The 21,954-nt window shown below is 48.3% G+C and overlaps 2 protein-coding genes across 5 annotated transcripts in view; one reads left to right on the top strand and one right to left on the bottom strand.

The window, feature by feature from the left end:
- Positions 1-10,661, bottom strand: part of TMEM63B (transmembrane protein 63B) — a 48,041-nt gene extending 37,380 nt beyond the window's left edge. For all 3 annotated transcript variants that reach the window (XM_051783245.1, XM_051783247.1, XM_051783248.1), the window contains exon 1: positions 10,509-10,661. The gene's annotated coding sequence lies outside the window, so the exon portion shown is untranslated. The remainder of the gene's footprint in view (positions 1-10,508) is intronic.
- Positions 10,662-10,712: 51 nt separating this feature from the next.
- MRPL14 (mitochondrial ribosomal protein L14) lies at positions 10,713-21,198 on the top strand. Of its 2 annotated transcripts, none has more exons than XM_051783296.1 (3): positions 10,713-10,803; positions 18,070-18,162; positions 20,540-21,198. In XM_051783296.1, the coding sequence occupies exons 2-3, from the start codon at positions 18,089-18,091 to the stop codon at positions 20,904-20,906; spliced, it is 441 nt and encodes a 146-aa protein (XP_051639256.1). In that variant the 5' UTR covers positions 10,713-10,803; positions 18,070-18,088; the 3' UTR covers positions 20,907-21,198. The 2 variants fall into 2 exon arrangements, with proteins under 2 accessions (XP_051639256.1, XP_051639255.1); XM_051783295.1 differs by lacking the exon at positions 10,713-10,803 and adding an exon at positions 11,159-16,903.
- The last annotated feature ends 756 nt before the right edge of the window (positions 21,199-21,954 follow it).

The raw sequence follows: 21,954 nt of genomic DNA, 5'->3' as shown, positions 1-21,954 counted from the left end.
TAAGGGTACATCCTGGAGCTATAGACTTCTGTTCCCACTGGTAAGGTCCAGGAAAGTGGCAGGGGACTCTCGCTATCCTGCTACCACTTCTTCTGCAGCGGCTTCTGGACTTACCAAACTCCTAGATAAGCAACACCTGTCTTGTAAGTAGCCACAGGATCATAACCAAAGATGGTTTGGGATTGTTTCCCAGTTGCTTGCCAGGGTAATTGCAAGAGTACAAGCTTCACGCTGCCTCCGCCAGCTCGGTCATCTCCAAGCACCCAGGGAGGTGCCAGGCAGGCAGCAGCACACCTTACAAAGTTTTGCCATTGTTAGTTTAATCTTCCATCCAAGGTCAGCACTTAAGACTCTTCAGGACCAGGTAAACTCACTGCCTTCAGGGAGGGGGCAGTGGCACCAAGCAGCAAGTTTGACTTAAAGAATGAGAAGAATAAAACACTCCCTGTCCACCTCTGGCCTGAGTCACAGGACTCCCTGCCAGCCCTGGCACAGCCCCTCCTGCCTGCAGGCAGCATTCACCTTTGAGTATCTGCAAGGAGCAGTGGGGCTGCAGGGTGCTCAGTGCACCCAGCTGCTGCTCCCCATCCATGGACTTTTCATTGTACACAGGGTACAGCTATTACATGTCTCCTCCTGCTACCTGTTGCTTGTCTCCACTGTCACACCTTCTCCCTTAGTTCTTTCCCACCTGGAGAGGTAGGGTTCAAGTTCACACTAGGGCCAAGCCAGTACCCAGCCCTCTGGGGGATCCCAACATGGGTAGCACATATACCTGACAATTTTTCTTTTCCCCCTATATCCACAACCATCAGATTAGGAGAGTAGAAACCACATCTTGGTTAGTCCCTCTGGTATTTGCTTTAGCACCACAGTGCTGGGGAAGGAGCAGGAGGTTCTTCCCACATACCACCAAGCCTGTCTGAGTTCAAGTTTGGACAACACTCTCAAACACAGTGTGATTCTTGGGGTGTCCTGCGTAGGGCCAGGAGTTGGACTCTATGATCCTGATGGGTCTCTCAGCATATTCTATGATTTTATGCACCAGCAGGCCCTCCTCCTAGACCTTTTTGCCTGCCTGCTTAGCAAGGGATGGGACAGCTGTTCCTGTCCCACCCCATCCTCTACCTTAAGAAGAAAGGGCAGATAAAAAAAAACAAGCCAAGAAACCAAAAAAAACCCAAACTCAAACCACCCCCCTCCAACCATATTTGAGTTTCAAACCCTGTTTGATACTGAAATCTGCCTGGCACATGGCTCCTGCAGGCAAAAAGGGTATGAAAATGTACACCTACCTAAGCAGGTAGGCAGAGCAGGAATATCAAGGCTGCCAAGCCCTGGCACTGGGGTAGGAAGAGAGAGTGTTGCCCCAGAGCTCTGCTTGGAGTGTCCAGAGCCAGCTCAGCAAGGAGGAGCTCATAGGAAGGGAAGGAGGAGCTCGTAGGAAGGGCGGGCTTCACTATCAGAAATGTACATTCCAAGTGAAGGGATGCTCTGAAATGTTGGAGTGGGCTGGGAGGCAATTAGAGGTTGATCAGGATGACTGACAGGATGGAAACAGCCAGGAGGCTCTATTTACCAGCCACACATTTCCAGCAGTGCTTTTCTATCCAGACATCAGTCGCTCCTATGTATTTTGAAAACAGGCTCAATAAAACCACATACCTCCTCTACTTTGACTGCCCCATCTCTTGTCTTCCCTAGATTTCCAAGCTCCATCTAGAGATCCTGTTTGATCTTTTGTACCCAGCCAACCCCAGAGACATCTGCAAGCACAGCTGTGTCAGACACAGAGACAAAGACCCAAGCAATCAACATGTCTCCACAGGCATAAGTCTGCTGATGGAGGTGCAGTTATACTGGCAAAACTGCTTCTCAGTGTTTTGAGGTGGTGGAATAAAACCAGACATTAGAAGCAGGAGCATTTTTTGCTAAAATAATGTATCAGCAGAGCAATCAAAACAGGTAGTCCTACGCATCAAACAGGCCAGAAGCTGCAGGTGTTGTAAAGGAGGCACCTAAAGCACCTTAGAGACAAGACCCAGCCCATGCTCAAGTACTGCCACCACACCACGTTTTTTATGCCTTTTACTTGCGAAGGTGCATTCCTCACCCCTTACCCATCAGAGGAAAGCTGAGCTACGGCTCCTACTCCACAAGACCCTTCTGGAACAATGCCAGCTGTTCCACCCTGTAGCATTCGACTCCCCAGAGGAAAACACAAAGGCTTACTGGGGTTATTCCCTGCAAACCAAAGCTCTGCTCTCATCAAACTGAACACAGCATTAAAGAAAACAAAATAAAGAAGTGAAACGCTGGGTTCCCCCCCCACCTTCTTCTTTAAAGCACATCAAAGCATTTGCTTTCCCCGACTTGAAACCATAGTCAGGAGCTATCTACTAGCTTTGAAATTCCCCTTCTACCCCAGGCGGTAATAAAACATGAAGACAGAGAGTGTAAGATTCCAGGAGCACTAGGCAGCAGGAGAGATACATCCTGTCAGGCACACTGGATCATTTTTATTTTTAACAGCATTACAACGTTAGTGGGTGAAAGGGAAATCATGGATGTAGCAAGATTTTAGTGAGCCATCTGCTCCGGCATCTCACCCAGTCTCCCTCTTGAGGTCTCTTCACTGGACTACGGAAGAAATGTCATCTCATGGACTGCAAACAGGCATAATGACCCTAAATAAACCAGCAGCTCTATGTGACAGAGCACTGCAATACAGGCTGGCAGGAACCAGAGGCAAGGGTGACGTTTGGTTTCATTCATCATTTTCACCAGACAGGGTGCTGAGTTTGGATGGGTGTTAGGTGCTGGCTGCTCCCAGGTACCGGTTTGGCAAAGAAGCCACGCACCACAGAAGAAGGGATGCTATCAATCATTTGGAAGCAGATGACAGGTTGGGGCGAGGAGAGGCAGGGAACAATTCCAGAGGCACATACACAGAGAGCAGGCATACGTTTGTCAGGGTGGCACCCTACATTAGCTGGGGCCAAGTGAGCGCTTTCTTTTACTGGAGATGTCTCCTCATAAGGTAGAAGGGTCTCAAAGAAAGACTTTAGACACATACTATGACAGGAACAACAAGCAAGAAGAACAAGAAGCCCAGAGAACAGAGGTGCACTAAAAAATTAACAGGCAAAGACAGGGATCTCCACATGTGCAAAGGGAGAAGGCAGAGCTGGCTGCATGGCTCTGAAGGTGACTGCAGTTCTAGCATCTCACCACGGGTTTTTTTTGCCACTGTTCACGGTCTGTCATTTCTACCCTACCAAGCTATGATACACAGTCATAAGGTATGTTATGCTTATGTAGGATAACCAAGTCTCACCTTAATCTTTTCCTTGATTAGATAAACAGATTGATCTCCTTATGATTCCCATGATAAAGCTATCTCTCCAGCCTCAGATTATCTTGTAACTCCTTTCTGCATTCTCTTCAATTTTTCAGCAGCCTATTCTGAGCACTGACACTGGATTTAGACAGCATATTTTAGTATCAGTCTCCCCAGCATTACCTATAGCAGTAAAGTCTCATTCTTAGGGCTACTCACTGCTGCCTTTCCAGATGTAAAACATTTCATACAACTGCCAGGCTTGAAGGGTCCTTAATAGGTCATCTGACAAGATTCTTTGTTTGAGGCACAGTCAGTTGCAAGTCATCCATATCTACAAACTTTTAGCTAATTTGTCCCAAAACAAACACACCCCCTCAACTCCACTAAACACCCTTCAAGATAGTCTCAATTTCTGCTTCAGTATCCCAACTGATATTACAGGAAACCATTAAGTTTGAACTCCTTCATTACAGGTAAAGTGAATTCCTACCCTGTCTTCATCACAACTACAGACTTCTACAAAAGTACACTGCTGTACGTTCTTCAAGACCATGAAGTTCCCTCTTTCACCTTTTCTTCCTCAGGCTACACAGCCCTAGTTATTCTCATCCGTCCTCCCACTACATACTTCTAAAGACCTTAATAATTTGTTGCTTTGCTGGATACTCTGTTGTTTGCACACATCCTTCTCCAAGAGTTGCACTACTTCTGAGTCTGGCCCTTCAGCAATACCTCATCTGTGTAAAGGAGAGCACTAATTGCTTCCTGCACCTTAGAGGTCACTCCTCACATGGCCTGGCACAAGGCTTTCCTCGTGTTTTTCTGCTCCCCAGAAAAGCACTAATTCACCCTACTCCCAAACTTTGGCAATAACAACATCTTCCCCTGCCCTGCCTAGCCAGGGTCTCATCAGATAGGAACCTTTCTGAGTACAGCTTTGCAAGTAGATGAAGGCCTACATAAGGGATGCTTCTCACCTCCTACCCCTTCCTCCTTTGTTTATAAGGCTGACACTTGGGGCAGTGACACAGACTGACTTAATTCAAGATCTATTACATCCATCGCCCCCGCTCAGCTATGAGGCAGGCCATCCTCTCAGGCAAGGGCGTTGACCGACCTGATACAGTACGTTCCAGACAAATGCATGCTGGTGGATTTTTAAGCAGCATATTCTCCCACCTCCTTAACAGAAGAAACACTAACTACTTAACTGTTTATGCTAGATTATTTAGACAGGCTGGATGTAGTCCAATTCTTTTCCCCTGCACTTCAAGGGATCAAACCTCAGAACCTCTCTTTACTAAATGGTGTCTCAGGTGGCTGCTCACCGTGTAAAAGTTGCCTTAGTCTATAAATACTTTCAGGGAAATTTCATAAGGTTTTGCCCACATGACCACATCTAATTTACCAAAATGGTCTCGTCACCTGTTCTGATTTGTGTTTGGATTTACTTTTAAAATTAACACGTTACCCCGATCTTCTTTGCAAGGTGAAGACAGAGTTCTCACATTTTATTTGTTCCTCTTTTCCATGTAGCCAGGAGCTAATTCCTTCTTCTACCCAATAGTTGCATAAGCTCCTTCTGCCCTAGCTGGGAGTTCACACTGAGTTTTGCATCCACTGCAAACCCAGTTCCTTCCTCTCAGATTTATAACTTTGTGACTAACGCCAACTCAAGATTGCCTTTTCTGCATTGTGAGTAATAGCAAGTCCCTGGGCAGCTATCGCAGTTCAGCAGACACACAATAATTCACTTCCAGGTCTATGCCTCAAACGTAGACTTAAACCCCAGCAAAATCACCAACTTGCATACACAGTCATCCTGGAGAAGATGTCAGCTTTACCAGCATCACCTGAGAGCCTCGAGAGCTCAATGGCTTCACACAGAGGCAGTATAGACCATTAGCACACAGAGCAGAGGGATGAATCCCTTTTAAGATCTTCCTTGGGACCCCCAAAGGCACTAAATTTTTGGCTCAAGGGCCCAAGTATCCTGAGGCCATCTGCAGAGACCATCCCCAGTCTGGTTCACTGCCAAGTACTCTCTACCCTCCAGCAGAAGACATCAGATGTTGATAATCATTTCAAGCAGAAGACAAGGCCTGCTGCCATCTGAGTTTCCTCTAAGTACAAGATCATGCCAAGATTCATCCCCCCACTTTGAAGGGACTTGCAACAGTCTACTAAAAGCCACTGTTTAATTGGCAAAAGCAGGGCCAGGCCAACACACAACTCTCCTACTAAATGCACTCTCACGCGAAACTGCACTTGTAAGAGTAGCATTCTTCCCCCTGACCCATGTCAGCAACACATCAGGAGACAGCTGGATGATTTAAGGGAGCCTGTCAGAGCAGTTCTTCCATGCTGGTCAACAGGAGAGAGCACAACATCTCCCCACAGGCAATACCACATGATCTCCTTGTTGGCGTGACAGAGCCAGAGGCCACATCACTGGTGGCAGCTGGGTGTCTGCAGGGTGATGCTCTGCACTGAGCTGGGAACAGAGACCTGCACAGAAACCAGTGATGACATCCCTAGGGGAAAGGGAAGAGGGTGTCAGAGCAAGCAACTGCTCTGCACACAGAATTACAGGGGTGCAGAGGGGATGAGCACATCCAAGGAAGGGATACAAGTAGCTCTGGCAGCATACAGTCCTTCTAGGAGGTGAGAGGGAACAGAAGGACAGGAAAGGTCTGCAGTAGCCACTCTTCCAGACAGAAAAAGGCAGGGAGGTTTTTCAGCTTGCTGCTCAGAGGTATGACAGCTGTGGTGGTTCAGGAAATCAACTGCAGAACATACTGAAAACAGGCAGCATGAATCCTGCCTGTGACTGCTTTCTCTTGTGCTGATGCAATGTGTCACCTTTCAAACACAGTCCCTTAAGAGATCCAGCCCTTTTCTTTAATGCAATAGCACAAACAGCCAACACAAACGGGAATCTTCGAAACCTTGCTTTAAGCCAGACCTGTACTACCAACTGCTAATTTCTCTGGGGAAAAACAGCATGCATAAAACAAGACCTCTCTCTCTTCCCAGCACAATAACCATGAGGGCAAAGGCTGCTGGCATCAACAATTACACCAAAGTACATCAAGAACAGGAGACTTTGCTCAAAAGATGCAGTGGGCTATGCCAGCATAGCCCTATCTTGCTCATATAAGCTGCGTAGCCACTCTAAGAGTTTGGCCTGAGAAGAGCACTGAGATACTGGGAAAGCTTTTCCACTCCCTGGCCTGGCTTTATGAAGGAGGGGAGGAAGGGACTTGAAAACAAGAGGAAGAATGGCAGGCAGGCAACACCAACATGCAAGAGCCATGGGGAGAACAGAAGCCTTTCCAGCACTGCTTAGCACTGTGCTGGGAACACACAGGGAGCATGCAAAGATAACCCTGTAATGGTCAGCAAGCACTGTGCAGAAAAACATGGAGGAAAGGGTTCTGCATCTCACAAGCAAGTCTCACAAGCATCTCACAAGCAAGCGAGTCCTAGGCTTCCTGCAGCTAATCTGTATTTGGAGCAGAGGGCAGACACCCAGCTCCATGCTGGAAGGACATGAAGAGAGAAGGCAGTGCCAACCACAGGCCTGCAGACTCAGAGAAAAGCCATTTCATACTGTAAGCCTTTGCTCTACAAGCTCGGCACTGACTTCACGCATCTCACCCTCTCTCTGTTGCAGAGTGCGTACGCGCATGCATTTCTTTTTCCTTTCTTGATTTTCATTTTTCTCCTTTTAACCAACTTTCTAGGCAATGCATCAGGCCTGCCCCCTAACTCATTACCCTGAACAAACCAGAGGGCTGCTGACAGGATGAAGGCTGCAGGCAGAGAGCTGACTTCCAAGAAGGCCATGCTTGAGGCAGGTCCCTGCACAAATCAAGTCCCCATATGGATAGAGAGGTGAGTAGTCCTTCCCAGCAACAGCCTGAGCTGCACAAGGCACAGGAGACAGGGCGAGGGCTGCAGTTCCAGGCAGCAGGCGCTCCCACAATGAACATAAAGCTACCTTCAGAGAGGCCAGCTGCCCCACAGTGTGGTCCTTCAGAGCTAGAGCATCAGAACTTGCTAAGATCAAAGTGGCCGAGGGATGCAGGGACTCCCTCCCACCCCTCTCCCTTCCTGGAAATCTGCATTTCAGTTTGCAGTTCAGCCTACAAGCAAGCTCCAAGCTCCCCAGGTTCATTTCCAGAATAAGGAGGAACAGCAGACAGCTGTGTTGAGACCAGACATAGGCAAATCTTCCTCTGACTCACGCAGCATCTCAGAAGCCATGGCCCATTCGGGGCTCTGCCGCTCCCCGTCCCCCTTCAATGCCTCTTGAGCCATCAGGCAAGGCCTGGGACCCTGCAGAGCCAGTTCAGCCAGTAACAAACCTGCTCCTTTGCTTCAAAGCTCCAAGCTGGGCCTCTGCCTCCTTGTGTGAAAGGCAGCATGGAGAAGAGGCAGCGGGCTTGGCACACTGGCCAGTTGCTGCAGGACCCACCAGGAGAGGGGACGGCTCCCAGGCTCAACACTGTGGGCTGCCCAGCAAGCTCTCAGTGGCAGGAGCAGCAGGAAGCAGAGTACCCTGCCACCAAGAACTGCTTGGTTCCCAACCCCTGAAAAGGAGCACCTAGATTAAAAAAGCCTTTACGGTGCTGTCACTCAAGGACATGGAGACAAACTCCATTTTCCAAACATTCCGTTCATCTTCAGCCTACCACGAAAAGCCTCGAGGAAGATCTGGCCCCAGCTTCCAGCAATCCTTATCATCCTTGCCCATCCCTACCCATGGCAGAGCTCTCAGATGCTTTGATATGCAAATCATGCACAGTATCCATAACCAGCACTGCCTGCAATTAGCAGCGCACACGGAATATCCTACATGCAGGGCCTCCTCCCTCACGAAGCCGGCACCCCACGGCTGCGCACGATTCACGTCAGACACAACGCAGGTCGCAGCTGCCTTTCCTGGGAGCGGGAGGTGCTGCCTGCGGAGTCCTTGGGACTTCAGCATACAGCCTCACCCTGGCTGCCAGGATGGGGCACTTATAGGAAGGATGCAGGCTGGCACTGCCCCTCAGTATGGACAGGAGGGTGTCAGAGGAGCCGCTGGCAGGACGCTGCAAGGCTCACCATGACAGGAGGCTCAGGGAAAGTGCAACTAGCAACAGACAAAAAGCAGGGCCTTGGCACTGCCAGCTCTCAGGCTTTTATTGCAAACCTCATGCTACCTGGGATTTTCTGACAGTTCTAGTTCCAAGAATGAAATAATTTCATGAAGATTTTTTTTTTTTACAAAAACAGTATTAGAAAACCCTCAGAGCAAGTTCCTAACCCACTCTGTTGCTGAAGAAAGCTAAAAAATATAACCAAGGATATTTTAAAAACCCAGAAAGAAAAAAAATTTTAGAAACTCAAACAAACAAGAAGCAAAGCACACTCGGTATTTTTCTTTTCTTGGCTCAACTCATGGCTCCAGGACAGTTCAGGATAGTCGCACTGCACTCTGGTCAAAGGGCAAAAAAATGGAACATTGCAAAGCCTCACGGCAACGTCTTCTTGAGAAGAAAACCGACACCCTCAGAAAATACAGTAGCTTCAGTTCCTTCCAAGGTTATTGAAGACAGGAACAGACAAAAATAGAGCAAACTTAGAGCAACAAAACATACTTATGAGCCAAACCAGAGCCTCTTCCCAACCCCCTCAAAGGCATCTTCTTTCATGTTTATTTTGCTCTTATGGTATCCAGGCGAAGACTGTAGAATGGACTTCTCTCCCCATAAAGATAGTGTATTCCTACTACTAAAAGGCTCGAGAGGAAAAAAGCCTTTCCTAGGTAGACACCAGCTAATTGCAGTCATTAGAAGTAGTCCTTAATGCTTTGCTATTTCTGGCCTGAACAGAGTCCTCCTGGAGTCAGTTAGGAGCTGAGTGGTTGGCTTTCCACTCTCTCAGAAGCGTTAAGAGAATACAAAGCTATTAGGGACCATACAGCACGAGTGTTTGGAGGGGAAGGGTACTGGTTCCTGCAATACACCTGCAAAGGCTCTGTCCCACACTCAGGTGGGGCGTCTGCAAGATCATCCAAGGAGCACTTGTGCCATGCAACCATTCAGTGGCTTTGCTAATGGGACTGCTGCTAACGGGATGCTCCTGCCCTGCAACCCCTGGCTTTCCATGTGTGCTTACTCCAGAGCATGACGTGATGGAGAAGGACACTTTCATAGTAACAGACAAATCCAGAGGAGACGGGAGTCCTCGAGGACTATGCACAACTAAATTAGCCACCCTGAACACACACTGATAGGCCTTTTGCTTCTAACTACTTTCATGGGGAGAGCAAGGGAGGGAGGTGCTCAGAACCCCAAAACACATGGTCTCCATCCAGCTGAGAGCTACCAAACCTTCTATGGACACCAGGTTGACTGCAGCCACCTTGCAGATTTTGATGCTTTCTCCAGCAGGTAGCTATACAGGGCGCACTCCAGGACAGGAGATAAAAACATGGTTTGCTGATGTGGAGGGGCTGGCAATCGAGACAAGAGCAGAAAGGGGCTGCTTGGCTACCTGGCCAGGGACACGAACCCCATCCGACAGCCCTTCGCCAAGTATTCCAGGGTAGAAGAAGCAGGGCGGTATCAGAAACCTGCTCGACACTCCAACCCTCGAAACATCCCTGCTGCCTCGCTGCTGCTCGCCATGGCAGCGGCGCCCGGACGAGCGGCAGGGAGGGGGGGGCGGCAGCAGCTCCCCGAGCACGCACAAAAGCGGTGAGAGCAGGCGAGACGGGGCCGGTGCCGCCCCGCGGGAAGGGGGCCGGTGACCCCCGGGGTGCTCAAACCACGGTACCCAGCAGCCGCGGAGCAGAGGGACGGCAAAGGACGGGCGCCTGCGAGGCGGAAAGAAGCCCCAGCGGGCCCTGGGGCACGGGTGGGGGAGGCCAGGCCGCCGCACGGGCGCCGCACCGGGCGCGCCCCCCGCCCCGCTCCGCCCCAAGATGGCAGCGGCGCCCCCCGCCCCGCCGCCCCCGACAAGGGCTCCGCGCATCGGCTCTGGGGCCCGGCCCGGCCCGGCCTCGGCGCCACGACCGCCCCCACCCCGTCCCCCGCCGGCAAGCCCCCGCCAGGCCTAGAGGCTCCGCGGCAGCCGCGCCCCCCAGCCGTGCCGCAGGTCCCCACTCGCTTACCGGCGGCCGTGTCAGGCGCGGACGGGCCCCCCCTGGGCCGGGCGCTGCGGTACCGCGCTGCCCCCCGCCGCGCTCGGCAGCGAGCGGCGACCGCCCGACTGCGCTAGGCTGGGTCCGACGGGGCTCGCTCGGCTCGGTCCGGCGGGGCTCGGCTGCGCTCGGCTGCGCTCGGCGGGGGCGGGGCCCCGGCGGGGGCGGGACCCACAGCCGCCGGCCCTGCAGCGCCGCGGGGGGCGGTGCCGCGCGTGCGCGCGGCGGGCTGCGGTGGGCGGCAGGGCGCGTGTTCCCGCCGGAGGTGCGCGCGGTGACCCCGGGAACGACGGGACGGGACGGGACGGGACGGGACGGGACGGGACGGGACGGGACGGGACGGGACGGTGGGAGCGAAGCGCAGCGTAGCGCGCTGCGGTGCTGTAGCGCCTGGCAGGGCCGGTACCCGGGAGAAGGGAGGGCCCAGCGACGGGGCAGTGCTGGGCCCGCCTGGCCCGGCGCGCTGGCCTTCCTCCGGCGCTGGCGCCAGGCCCTCACCCGGCCCTGCGGTCGCGCCTCTCGGGGCGCGGACAGCCCCTCTCAGCCCCCGGGCGCTGGGGCTGTGCCGTGGCCATGCTCGCCTGTATGCTCTGCGGCGCCGGGGCTGGCCTGGCCCTGCCTGCCCCCGCGTCCCGGCCCTGCCGCCCGCCCCTCGTAGGGAGCCTCTTGCGGGCTGTCCCTGATGCTGTGTGCACAGGGCCTGGAACGTGTAAACCCTAAGCGTGGGCTGCTGCTCTGAAGGGATTGAGAAACTCTGTCCCCTAAGATGCACGGGGCAAGTTTGAGTGGCACGTGACGCAGCAGAGTGGTGACACCGCGACAAAGCAGCTGGGAGCCGGAGCCTGGGGTGTGCCGAGCCTGGAGCCCTTGTGTCGCTTGCACTCTGCAGATGGCATGACTGAGAGCAGCACCTTGTGCTCCCTTGGGCTGCAGTCCACGCCCCAGCAGTATGGCCTGGGGGAGGGAGGAGGAAAACCCAATTCTGAAACTCCTGCTCGTTTGTCCTTCAGAGAGTAGAGTTTCTTTGCTCAGAATTCATGTGGGGCTGCACTGCTGGAGTTAGGCTTATGTGGGTATGAGTAGTCATGCAGCAAAGTTAGGACCAAAATTCCTGTGTCCTGACAAGTGTGGCATTTACTCACGTTGTGTCATGGGGACTCGGGAAGTGTGGGCACTACTCTGTGCTTTGCTGGTTGTTCTCCCAAAAGCTCCTTTGGGGGTCCTGTGAGTAAGGGGAGGCAATTTGAGGGAGAAGAATGTGTGACAGATTTCTTAAAAGTGTGAATAATTCTGTAGTAAAGGCAGGTGGGCAGCCAGCCTTTTTAACAGCAGTAGAGAGATGCTCATCTGAGCTGTCTTCACTTACCTGGTTCGAGAGTTCTCCAGGCTTACCTGGCAGGGTCTTGTTTGGAAGGAGAGAAACCGAGTTTAGGGAAGTTTCTCACGTTTTGGGAAATCTCTGAGTGAGAAACGAGGCTTGTGCCAGCAAAGCTGCAGGTAGCTCTGTGCTGCCTTGTGATGCAAACATGCCTTTGTCTCCAGGTCAGATTTCTCTTAAGCCTGAACTCTGTCATTATTAGACATGCTTTTCTGGTGTAGCTTTATCAGGAAGGCCCAGAGCCACTGCTGCTCTTTGTTCTGTGAACAACTAGCCTAGGTCAGTGGTTCTTGACTTTTTTTTTATGGTTGAGCCACAGCTGCCCACCTTCTCTTCCTTCTTGTTTGTGTCATTCTTCCTGCCCCAGCTTCCCCCAGCATGGTTACTGCTATCTGGGCACCTTGCTGGTTGGTTCCTGGTCACGCAGGTCAGGGCCAGAAACAGAATCTGAGCTTGTGGCTTTCCACCATTGTCCTGTTCTTGAGACCTCAGTACTTCTAAAACTAGTAAAGATACATTTGTGGGCAGCATTAAGGTATGGGAGTGTGGCTAGTTCTCTGAATTCATATGTAATTCCAAAGGCAGAGAGGGACCTTTCTGGGCTTCACCTTGAGCCCCACAGATCACACCTGAGCAGAGCCTCTGGGGTTAACCCAGCACCTGCTCTGCAGCTCATTTCCTTTGACTTCACACAGGCATTGTCCTCTCCGTAGCTTAATTTTGTGGTGGTGCACTGGGAATAATCCCTCCCTATTTTAGTACAGTGCTGTGAATATGAACATATAGAATGGCTTTAGGTGTTTGAATACTAAAACAGTAAGTGCCATAATTACTTTACAAAAGTTGGGACTTCTGAATACTTAAAATATCAAAAGTAAGTTTTCTTTTAAAGGTATTCAGATCTCTTTTTATCTGCCATTCCTGATTGTGGTCTGGAAAATGAGGTTTGTTTTGCTTCCAAATTGTTAACACATGTACCTATAATGAGTTTCTGATGGTAGCTTGGATCAATAAATATCCTGTTTAATAGCTAATCCTATTCATAAACAGAGTTAAAAAAGACTTAATTCCTCTTTGTGAATCCTGGCCTATTTGTGTGTCATTAATGTAAAGCCAGTTATGTCTTGGTAATGAATAGCTTGTGTATTTTTAACACACAGCCCTTAATCACATTGTTTCCTTTATGAGGAGAGCTGTGAATGGATTGAGTCCCATAGTTCACATTTGTAGTTCACCCTGGCAGCTGGTCTATAAATAAACCTGCAGTGGTAGAGTAGGGGTTTAGGTATTTGCATTGCATGTACTGTCTTGGGTTTATTTCCTGTGTTTTAATGATGGATGACAGATGCAGTTCAAATCTTTATGGTGCCTGGAGCATGTCTGTTTTGGTCTTTTAGAAGGATAAAGGTGATGTTGGTCCCCACTGTTTGTGCAGATCAGGCTACTGCTATTAAAGTGAAGAATATTTTTCCCTGGTTTATTTTGTGTATTTGACAGCAGTCTTTTGGGTAGTAGGCCTCAGCATTTGCTTTGCAACATCCATTGGTTTTCCATGGGGCCTGTTTTTGTGGATGAGTAACTAGCAGAAAGAAGGAAAAAAAATAGCCGAATGGTTATGGAACTACAGGTCTTGGGAATATAGGGAGCAGGTGTCAGTTTCCAAACTTGTGATTAAAAAGGAAAGTAATACTCGATTGCTAGGCAACAGCACTCTTTAAAATTGCCTTCACCCTAGGATGCAGGCAGGGTAGGAATGGTTTTTAGGATATGCACCACTGATAAGACCTTGGTCAGAGCTGTTGCACTGGCCTCTTGAGTGCTCAGACACAGACTTTTTCAGTGCTCCCATGGCCGTGTTAGTAGTGCAGATTCATGCAGACCATTCTTGTGAAGCCTATTGGTGTTTGTGCTGTAATGAAAGAGATCCTTTTCTTGTCCAAATCTCTTTGGAGATACTGTCACCACATAAGCCTGGGTTGGCAGTGAAAGGAGAAGTCCCAGTCTTGTGTTTTGCCACCAACATTCACATGGCCACAGGTTGAGTTGGATCAGGGAACTGATCTAGCTGAAAACTGTCTGATTTACATAAGTGCTAAAGCATAAGGGAGGTGCTGGAAATGTGTGATGGGGGGACACAGGTCTTCCTTTCTTCGTACTGTGTGCCCCGATGTTCATTCAAAGTGAGTACATAATCCTGCTCTCCTTATCTGGAAGATGCCCTTGCTTTATATCAGTTCCCTGGGGTGATCTACTCATGTGTTTGCACACATTTGACGAAAATACTGTATGCAACCCAATTCTGTTAGCTAGGATGAAGTTTTCCATAATTTCTCCATTCAAAACCAACTAAAAAATGCAGTAAATATAAGTTAGCTCTTTAATATCAAGAAAAAATAGTGAAGGTGATAGCTTTAGCGCTTCAAAATGGTGCAGTGGATAAATAACTTCCAGAGGTTTATAACTGGTGAAGAGTTCTTTGTTGTGCAGTATTGGAATTTGATGTCAGTCTGTTGCATTTAATGTGGTAAGACTGAAGGGCCCTTGAGAAGAGAGTGTTTACCGCAGCAGGTTATTGTGTACTCAGACTTATTCAATGAAGTAGAAATTGGGTCATTTTAGTGAATATTTGATTGACAAATTCTTCACCCCTTTCTGAATCTTACTCTGAGCTCTTGTCTGAGGTCTGTGCTAACTTTTAACAAATATATGGAGAGGGACCAAGTGTCTCTGTGATGCTGATTTAAAAAAATTAGTCTAACTGTGAGACAGAGCCACTGCAGCAGGGTAGGAACTGGGAGAGAGGTTTCTCTGCACAGTTCTTTATCACTGCTTTGGTGCAGCTATGAGTGGTCAATGTTGTATCAATCTTTGTGTTAGGCCTCTCATTTGAGGATAGTGTCCATTTAAATACTGCCTTTGTCTAGCATGAACAACTTGGGAATTAATCCTGCTTGAGCAGGAGATTGGACTAGGTGACCTCCAAAAGTCTCTTCCAAGATAAATCCTTGGTCTGGGATGTATTAGTGACTAAGTACTAAGCAGTGGTGGTGTTTTGCCTGTCCCAGGGTGTTGTGGGCTGCACTCCTGTATCACTTGGGCAATACTGGCAGGGGAAATACTCCCAGGCAAGACTACTGGGAATTCTTGCAAATTTTGCTGTGCTTGAAGGTTAAGGTGTTACTCTTCCCATACACCCCTGAGCACTGAAACCTGATGACCTGGGGAGAGCCACCTTCAGAAGCATACTCGAGTCACATGCATTCCCTGTGCCTGTGCTAAGTGCAGCCTCTGAGCCTTTTTAAGGCCTACTGGTGTGAGGCAACATGTGCACTGGGAAGGAGAAAAGTGCCAGGAGCGCTGGGGCCGATGGCTGTCATCAATTTATAGAGGCTCTTTAATTTTGGCACCACCTCAGAGTGTTCGTGTGGCAGCACCGAGTGTGACAGAGTGAAGGGCCTCTGTGCCCTTTGGAGTTTAGTTATTTAGTAATTAGCCACTTCACAGAGGGGAAAACTGAGGGCAGGGGAGATCAAGGTCACAGCCACAAGACGGAGCAAGTTGGGACTGGGTCTGGTTGAGGAGCACCTGGAGACAGACCCGAACTATTGGCTGTTCGGTTCTAGAAAGGAAACTGGCATGTTATGATAGCTGAAGTTATGACTCATTCTTTGTGAACCCACTTGCACCTTTGAATACTGCACTCCATGCCACAGATGCATTTTTCTCTTCCCTCCACCCTGAACCTTCCTGCTAATTGGAAGCATCCCCCCTGTTTACTAAGTTCCTAACAGGATGCTTCATACCAAATAATCAATCATGTGAAGTTTCTTAGCTTGTGACACATCCTAACGTGCTGAGAAATAATTCTTAGCTAAGAAAGGGGTACTGAGTCATCTGGAAAAATAAACAGTCCTTAGACATTTAATGCTCTTGATGCTTCTGCTGGTAGTTTTGTAACTTCAAACCTTCACTGCTGCCATAGGGTAGAAAAAACCAGTGACTCCACCCAGGAGCGAGGAGAGAGTTCAGAGTTTTAGCAGCACTTTAGGACATTTTAGATGTGCCTTTAGCATATCTGGCTATGCTGGTCCTGATGTTGCTGTCCCTTTGACAGCATGTGCCTGTGCGTGCCTTGCCATGAGCCAGCAGACCTCTCCTATTGGTCTTATATAGTGGAGAGGATGAGCAGACCCATCCTCTCCAGCCACTAAGGCCACCTTGCCTGCCAGGAAAATAGAGACAGGTGACAGTAGTAGCTGGACTCCCCAAGAAGCATCCATCAAGGACACCAGAGAGGCTGACTTGCTGCTGCTTGTTTGGGTTTTGTATGGGGATGCAAATACTCAGTGTGATTCTCGAGGAAGTAGGAGCAGTATTACCTTCTGGATTTGAATTTCATATGGGGAGACAGTACACCCAAGAGCAGAACAAGACAAAGGCAGACTGTGGGCTTAAGCAAGTCAACAGAGTTGAATTTACTCAGAAATCCAAGCAGCAGCAAGGCCCAGGTATTGGACCTTGGTTGGCAGAAGAGCTCTAAATGCCCCAGGGCCTTGCTGTCATTAGGATCATGCAGCTAGGTAAAGGAACTGTGGCATAAACACAGCCTTCTTGGAGTCTCATTTCAGAGAGGGGACAGTGTGGGAAAGCTCTGAACTCATTTGGTGATCTACCCCACAGAAAAGTGGCTTTGTTTAGTAAATAAATCTAAGCTTTGGCTGTTGCTGTTCTCTTCCAAACCCGCCTGCATGACAGGCGAGATGGTTTGCCACATGTCGTGTGCTTTGCTCAGGAAATGCTGCTCAGAGCTGCTGTGGTGCACATCTCTCATGCTTCTCATCTTGCTCTCAGGTAACACTCGCTCTGTAGAAAAGCTGCCAAGTAAGCAAATGCACTGGAGGAAAAAACAATGAAAGAGGGAGTGAAGATTTAGGCTGGACTTGGTTGTAATAAGAAGAGCTGTGGCATCGTCTGTCACAAGGCTCTGGTTAGTTTCTTCTCTCTAAAGAAGCTAAGCTTTGTTTTTAAAATAAAAGTCAAGAAAGTGGTTTTATGATGTATTCCTATAGTTTGGCCCAAAACTCATCAGAACTGGCAAAGAGAGATATGAGGTCAATGGATTTTTAATGTTTTCTTTAGAAAGGAGAGAAGCAAAGTCTGTGTTGGTTACACTGCCAAGGTCACAGCAGTACTGTCACATGACAGTAGTTACAGTCAGGTGGAAAGTCTTAGCTGTACCTGAGCTGGCCTGAAAGAGGACTGGATTTAGATCTATGTTTTCTCCATTCACTTGCATCTGCCAGCATAACCACCTGGGTCACTGCTTCCTAATGATGTCTGGGAAAGTGATCCAGGTTCAGATAAGCCTTTGTGACTGTGCATGCAAGCTGGTCCCCATCAGTCTGACAGAATGAGGTTAGGGAACTGCTGTAGATGTAGTCAGGTGTAGTCAGGGTGTGGTACTCAGTCGGAGGTTACCCCTGTAACCCAACTCAGCTGCATTCGGGGGTGGTGTTTCACTCTGGGTTGAGTGAGCACTATAAAATTACAGGAAACTGTTCCCCCAGGCAGCCTGAACAGGGCAAGATTGGCAGCAGTGACGCTGTGGTCTGCAAAGACAGCCTGCTAAACACCTTTATATGCTAAGAGGGAGCATGCCCTCACCAGCAGAGCTCTGACTTGCTTCTTGTCTGGCAAATGTTTTTTTAAAGCTCTGATACCAGTCTACAGAGTATCTCAGGATTTTTGCTTGGTTTTGTAGGTAACCCTGGTAGCATTTACAAGTAATCTTGATGGCTTTTACTGGACACCACAGCCACTAAACTAGTTTACATCTGAAATTCTAAACCTGCTTCTTACATGATTCACAGTGCACACAGAAGGGCCCTTACCTTTGTGCATAGGAAACTGCAATGCAGTAATACTGAATCCAGCTTTGTAGTATACATGTCTGAATTACACTGCCTCCTGAACTCAGGCAGAGGTTGTAGATCTGCTTTGTAGCATGCTGTGAGCGCTGCTACCACTCTCTGCTGTGGATTGCAGCCTTTAAATAAGTGCTGAGGCTCTGGTGTGTGATCCACATAAAGGAAAGGAAGCAAACCAAATTCCATCCATTTTCCAGAGTTCATAATTCTCTTCTTTCTTATGCAGGTTTGTTACCAGAATCCACATGGCTCTCTTGAATAGACGATTGGTTTTATCCTTAACCCATCTAAGCAGTGCGGTGCTCCAACGACAGTTCAGGTAATCTTCAGATTTTGCTTTTGTTTTCTTCAGAGCATTTCCTGTTTGAAAGAGATGCTATTAAGTAGGTCAAGCATAAGATACAGTGTTTGTAATTCAAATGAATAATATAATAAATAAACAAAAAAATCTCAGAGTTGTCCCTTCACTTGAAGGTTGAAAAGTAGGCCCAAACACTACTTTTACAGATTCTTGGCAGTCTGAACTGTGCATTTTCATATGTAGGGAGGCTTTTAAGCATTTGAGAGCAATGCATGGGCCTGCAAGCAGAAGTTGAAAGTGTCTGTGTTTCTGATGGACATGCAAAAAAGCCAGCTCCTGCTGATGCAGACCCAATTACATCCTTAAAATTATTCAAGAGTTTATCATTACAGTTATTTAGAACAAAAATAATCAGAAAAATTACTTTCTCATACTTTAACAGTGTCTATTTTGTTATTTTTCTTTAGTTTCTTGTTCCAGGCCCAAGGCATTTAAAGCTTCTTAAATTTATGGACTTCATATTTTACAATACCTTGTACAAAGCTTAGAGCCTAATCCCACAATACACTCATCTCTAGCATGTAACTCTTTGAAGGATGAGGACTTCAGTTTAAAGGATGAGCATAGTAATTCCTGTGACTGTGGTCTAGAGAGGGGATTAAGACAATGCTCAGGGCTAGGTTATGTGATAGTCCCAGGAACTAACTCGAGGAGGTGACCAAGTCTTCCTGGCTTTCTCTGTAAGTGGGCTGCATGAGAGCATTGGCCAGTAGACATTTAAAACATATATAAAAGACAGCAAGACTGAGGCGAAGTCCAGTCCATAGAGATAAGCAGGACTTCAACATTCTTAATGGGGTAGCCTTTCTTTTGGGGTGGAGTTTTGCTCCAAAACCATGGCAAAGATGAAGAAAGAAGAAAAAGAAAAAGTACTCCTAGTGCAGGTACTCTGCATAGCTCTTTGCTACTTCTGTGTAGCAAAGTGTGACACTCAGTCCCATCTAGGTTTTCCCTTCTCCTTCCTGTGACAACACTTCTCCCTTTACAGCCTCCTCCCTTCTGTCTCCCCTGCTGTGCAGCCACAGACAGCAGGCAGAGGAGAGTGTGGTATACCACAGTCCCTGCCAGTGGTTGGAATGGGAGGGAGTGGCTGCTTGCAGAGGTGAGTGACTTTTGAGAGAGACAGGAAAGCAGGGGTATGCCTCTGCTGCAGAAAACAGATCTTGTAAAGGCAGCGCTTGACCTCTGGAGCAGTTAGACTAACACAAACTGACTCAGCTGGCCTTCCCTCACTGTGTGTAAAAATATCTGCTTCAACTCATGTCCATCCACACTAGGTTTGGTGCTTGTCTTCTAGGCAACTTTGCAAATACAGGCCCTTCATCTTGCGGAAGGGATGATGGTCCCTATTAGTCTTTATTTACTGTACAAGCTTCTGCTCTGAAAAACAAGGTGAATGATTAGGTTGATTCCATATGCTGTCTCCTGAGTAGTTCAGTTGACAGCAGTTTGGCATTCCTGCAGCTCTGGCCAGCATGTTTCTATACCTTAATGCAAAGCAGTTGTTTAGCAGTAGAAAGGATTTTTCTGCTTTTCCAATGGTCTGTGTTTGGGTGTCCTTTGAAAAGAAGCAACAAATCACTTAAGTTTGAGCTCACTGAATAAAAGAATAGTGGTTTCTGTAAGGGAGTTTATTCCTGCTGTTCTCAAGCATATTCTGAGTCAGATCTAACTATTTAATATTGTGCAGTTTATTTCTGTTGTTCCTTGCTTCTGATAATCCCACAGAGCAAACAGATACAGAAGAGACTGTATCTTTCTGGATTCCTCCCACATGGGGAAGGTGATGATCTCTTAGATTCTAGTTGGTGACAGCTTAGCTCAGCCACAGCAGGTCCTCAGAGATCTTACTGAGAGCAGAATAAAATGGGAGACCCTCACAGACTTCACTGAAAAGAAGATTGGTCATAAAAGTCCTTATTGCTGGGGAATGTGTACAAGATTGAAAGAGCCTGACTTGAGTCTTAGCTTCTTGCAGGCTGTTTGTAACAGAAGCAAGCACATTTTTTTGCTTGTAAATTGAAGTTGAATCATCTGCAGTTGCTAAAGAGCCCATGAAATGCAAGCCACTCTTCACGCCATCTTTTAGTCGTGTTTCAGAGGAGAACGGTCGTTTTATGTTTGACATTTAGTGACGAGTGTGCAAAGCCCAAAGTAGCATCTGGCTTTCAAAGAGCACATTGAATGCAGTCAATGTGTCAGCCATATGGTATGTATTTATTGCTGGCGCCTTCCGAGTGGCTTGTGTAATGACAAGATTCTGTGCCGAGTTTGCCCTTTCTCCTCAAGGATTATTGAGGAGATCTGTCTCTCATTCTTTCCTGTCTTATGCTAGTACCACTGGAGCATGCCGAGCAATACAGAAACTCACCCGCGTGCGAGTGGTGGACAACAGCGCCTTGGGGAACACGTCCTACCACCGGCCACCAAAATGTATCCACGTGTATAACAAGACTGGAGTTGGCAAAGTAGGAGATAAAATCCTCCTGGCTATCAAAGGAGAAAAGAAGAAAGCTTTAATTGTAGGGCACAAGATGCCTGGCCCCACCATGACGCCTAGATTTGATTCCAACAATGTGGTACTCATAGAAGATAACGGAAATCCAATCGGGACTAGGATAAAAACACCAATACCCTATATCCTGCGACGGAAGGAAGGCGAGTTCTCCAAAGTATTGGCCATTGCCCGCAACTTTGTGTGAAAGCTAAGAGAGTTCTTTAGCAATCCTGTTATATCCTTTCATACAGTAGATGTTATTTGGTCCTTCTTTACAAACTGATGAAACATGAAAAAGTTGAGGTTCATCAAGAGTCTCTCCTTCTATTTAAGAATTACAAGCAACTAGTTTAAATGTTGAAACAGTTTCTTTTTCTCCAAAAGAAGGTTGATTTATTTCACAGAACATCTGCAGTTTGTTTGGGAAATGGTCCTTCACCTTTACTGTTCCTGTGGTGTTAATTTGCTCTGTCATCATTAAAATGAGAACATGAAAATCCTTGTTCTGTACTGCTTATGCTCTCTTTTCCCTATTTTTGCCTTTCGCAGTTCCCCACGAGCAAGACACAAAGTTCAGTCCCTGGTCCAGTGACACTGGGGTCTACAAAATGGATTCACAAGTAATAGAGTAGGAGAGATACAAAATGAACTATTGGTGCCTTGGGGACATTCAATAAGATTAGTTTCTCTGTTTTTTCCTAAGAAAAGTATTTAGGAGGAATCAGAATCAGGAGAACATGGTGGCCTACAACTTCAGCAGCGTGTGGCTGAACAGGGCATGCAGAGCTAGGAAGGGGAGCTGAATGGGGTGGGTTTGAGATGCAGCCTGTGCTCTCCACCTGACCAGCCTCTGAAAATTGTGTTCTCCAATTAATGCAAGGGCTGAGTTCAGATTGAAAGGTCCACAGAAAGAACCTTCCTTTTGTATTCCTTTTTGGGACAGTTGTCAGACATTGTCTGTGATGTTATTTGGTGAGACTGGCTGTTGTCCAGCTTCTTAAGCTCAGGTACAACAGCAGGCAAATGCTAGTGTTGCTTTCAGGGCCAGCTGTGATCCAGGAGCCAAACAGCTATGTTACTGTGGAGCTGAGCAGAGAAACTTCGTGCTCATGGCCGGTAAAGGGACATTGGGGCAGAGCAGTCCTTGATAGAGCAGTGCTGGGGAAGAGGGTGCAGGGGGTGCAGTCAGCAGGAGTCTGGCCAGCTTCAGGCCATCGAGCTGACTCCTCACAGGTCTGGTGGCTGTGGTGGCT

This window comes from Manacus candei, unplaced genomic scaffold, assembly GCF_025592945.1.
Source record: "Manacus candei isolate 608988 ecotype Guabito, Panama unplaced genomic scaffold, ASM2559294v1 h1tg000017l, whole genome shotgun sequence".
In the NCBI taxonomy this organism is placed as follows: domain Eukaryota; kingdom Metazoa; phylum Chordata; class Aves; order Passeriformes; family Pipridae; genus Manacus; species Manacus candei.
This window is presented reverse-complemented; position numbering and strand designations above follow the sequence as displayed.

Bases quoted from the DNA above. Each gene is read 5' to 3' on its own strand.
- MRPL14 (XM_051783296.1), top strand. From the start codon at position 18,089: ATGGCTCTCTTGAATAGACGATTGGTTTTATCCTTAACCCATCTAAGC. The intron at 18,163-20,539 runs GTAATCTTCAGA...GTCTTATGCTAG, and splicing joins GTGCTCCAACGACAGTTCAG to TACCACTGGAGCATGCCGAG.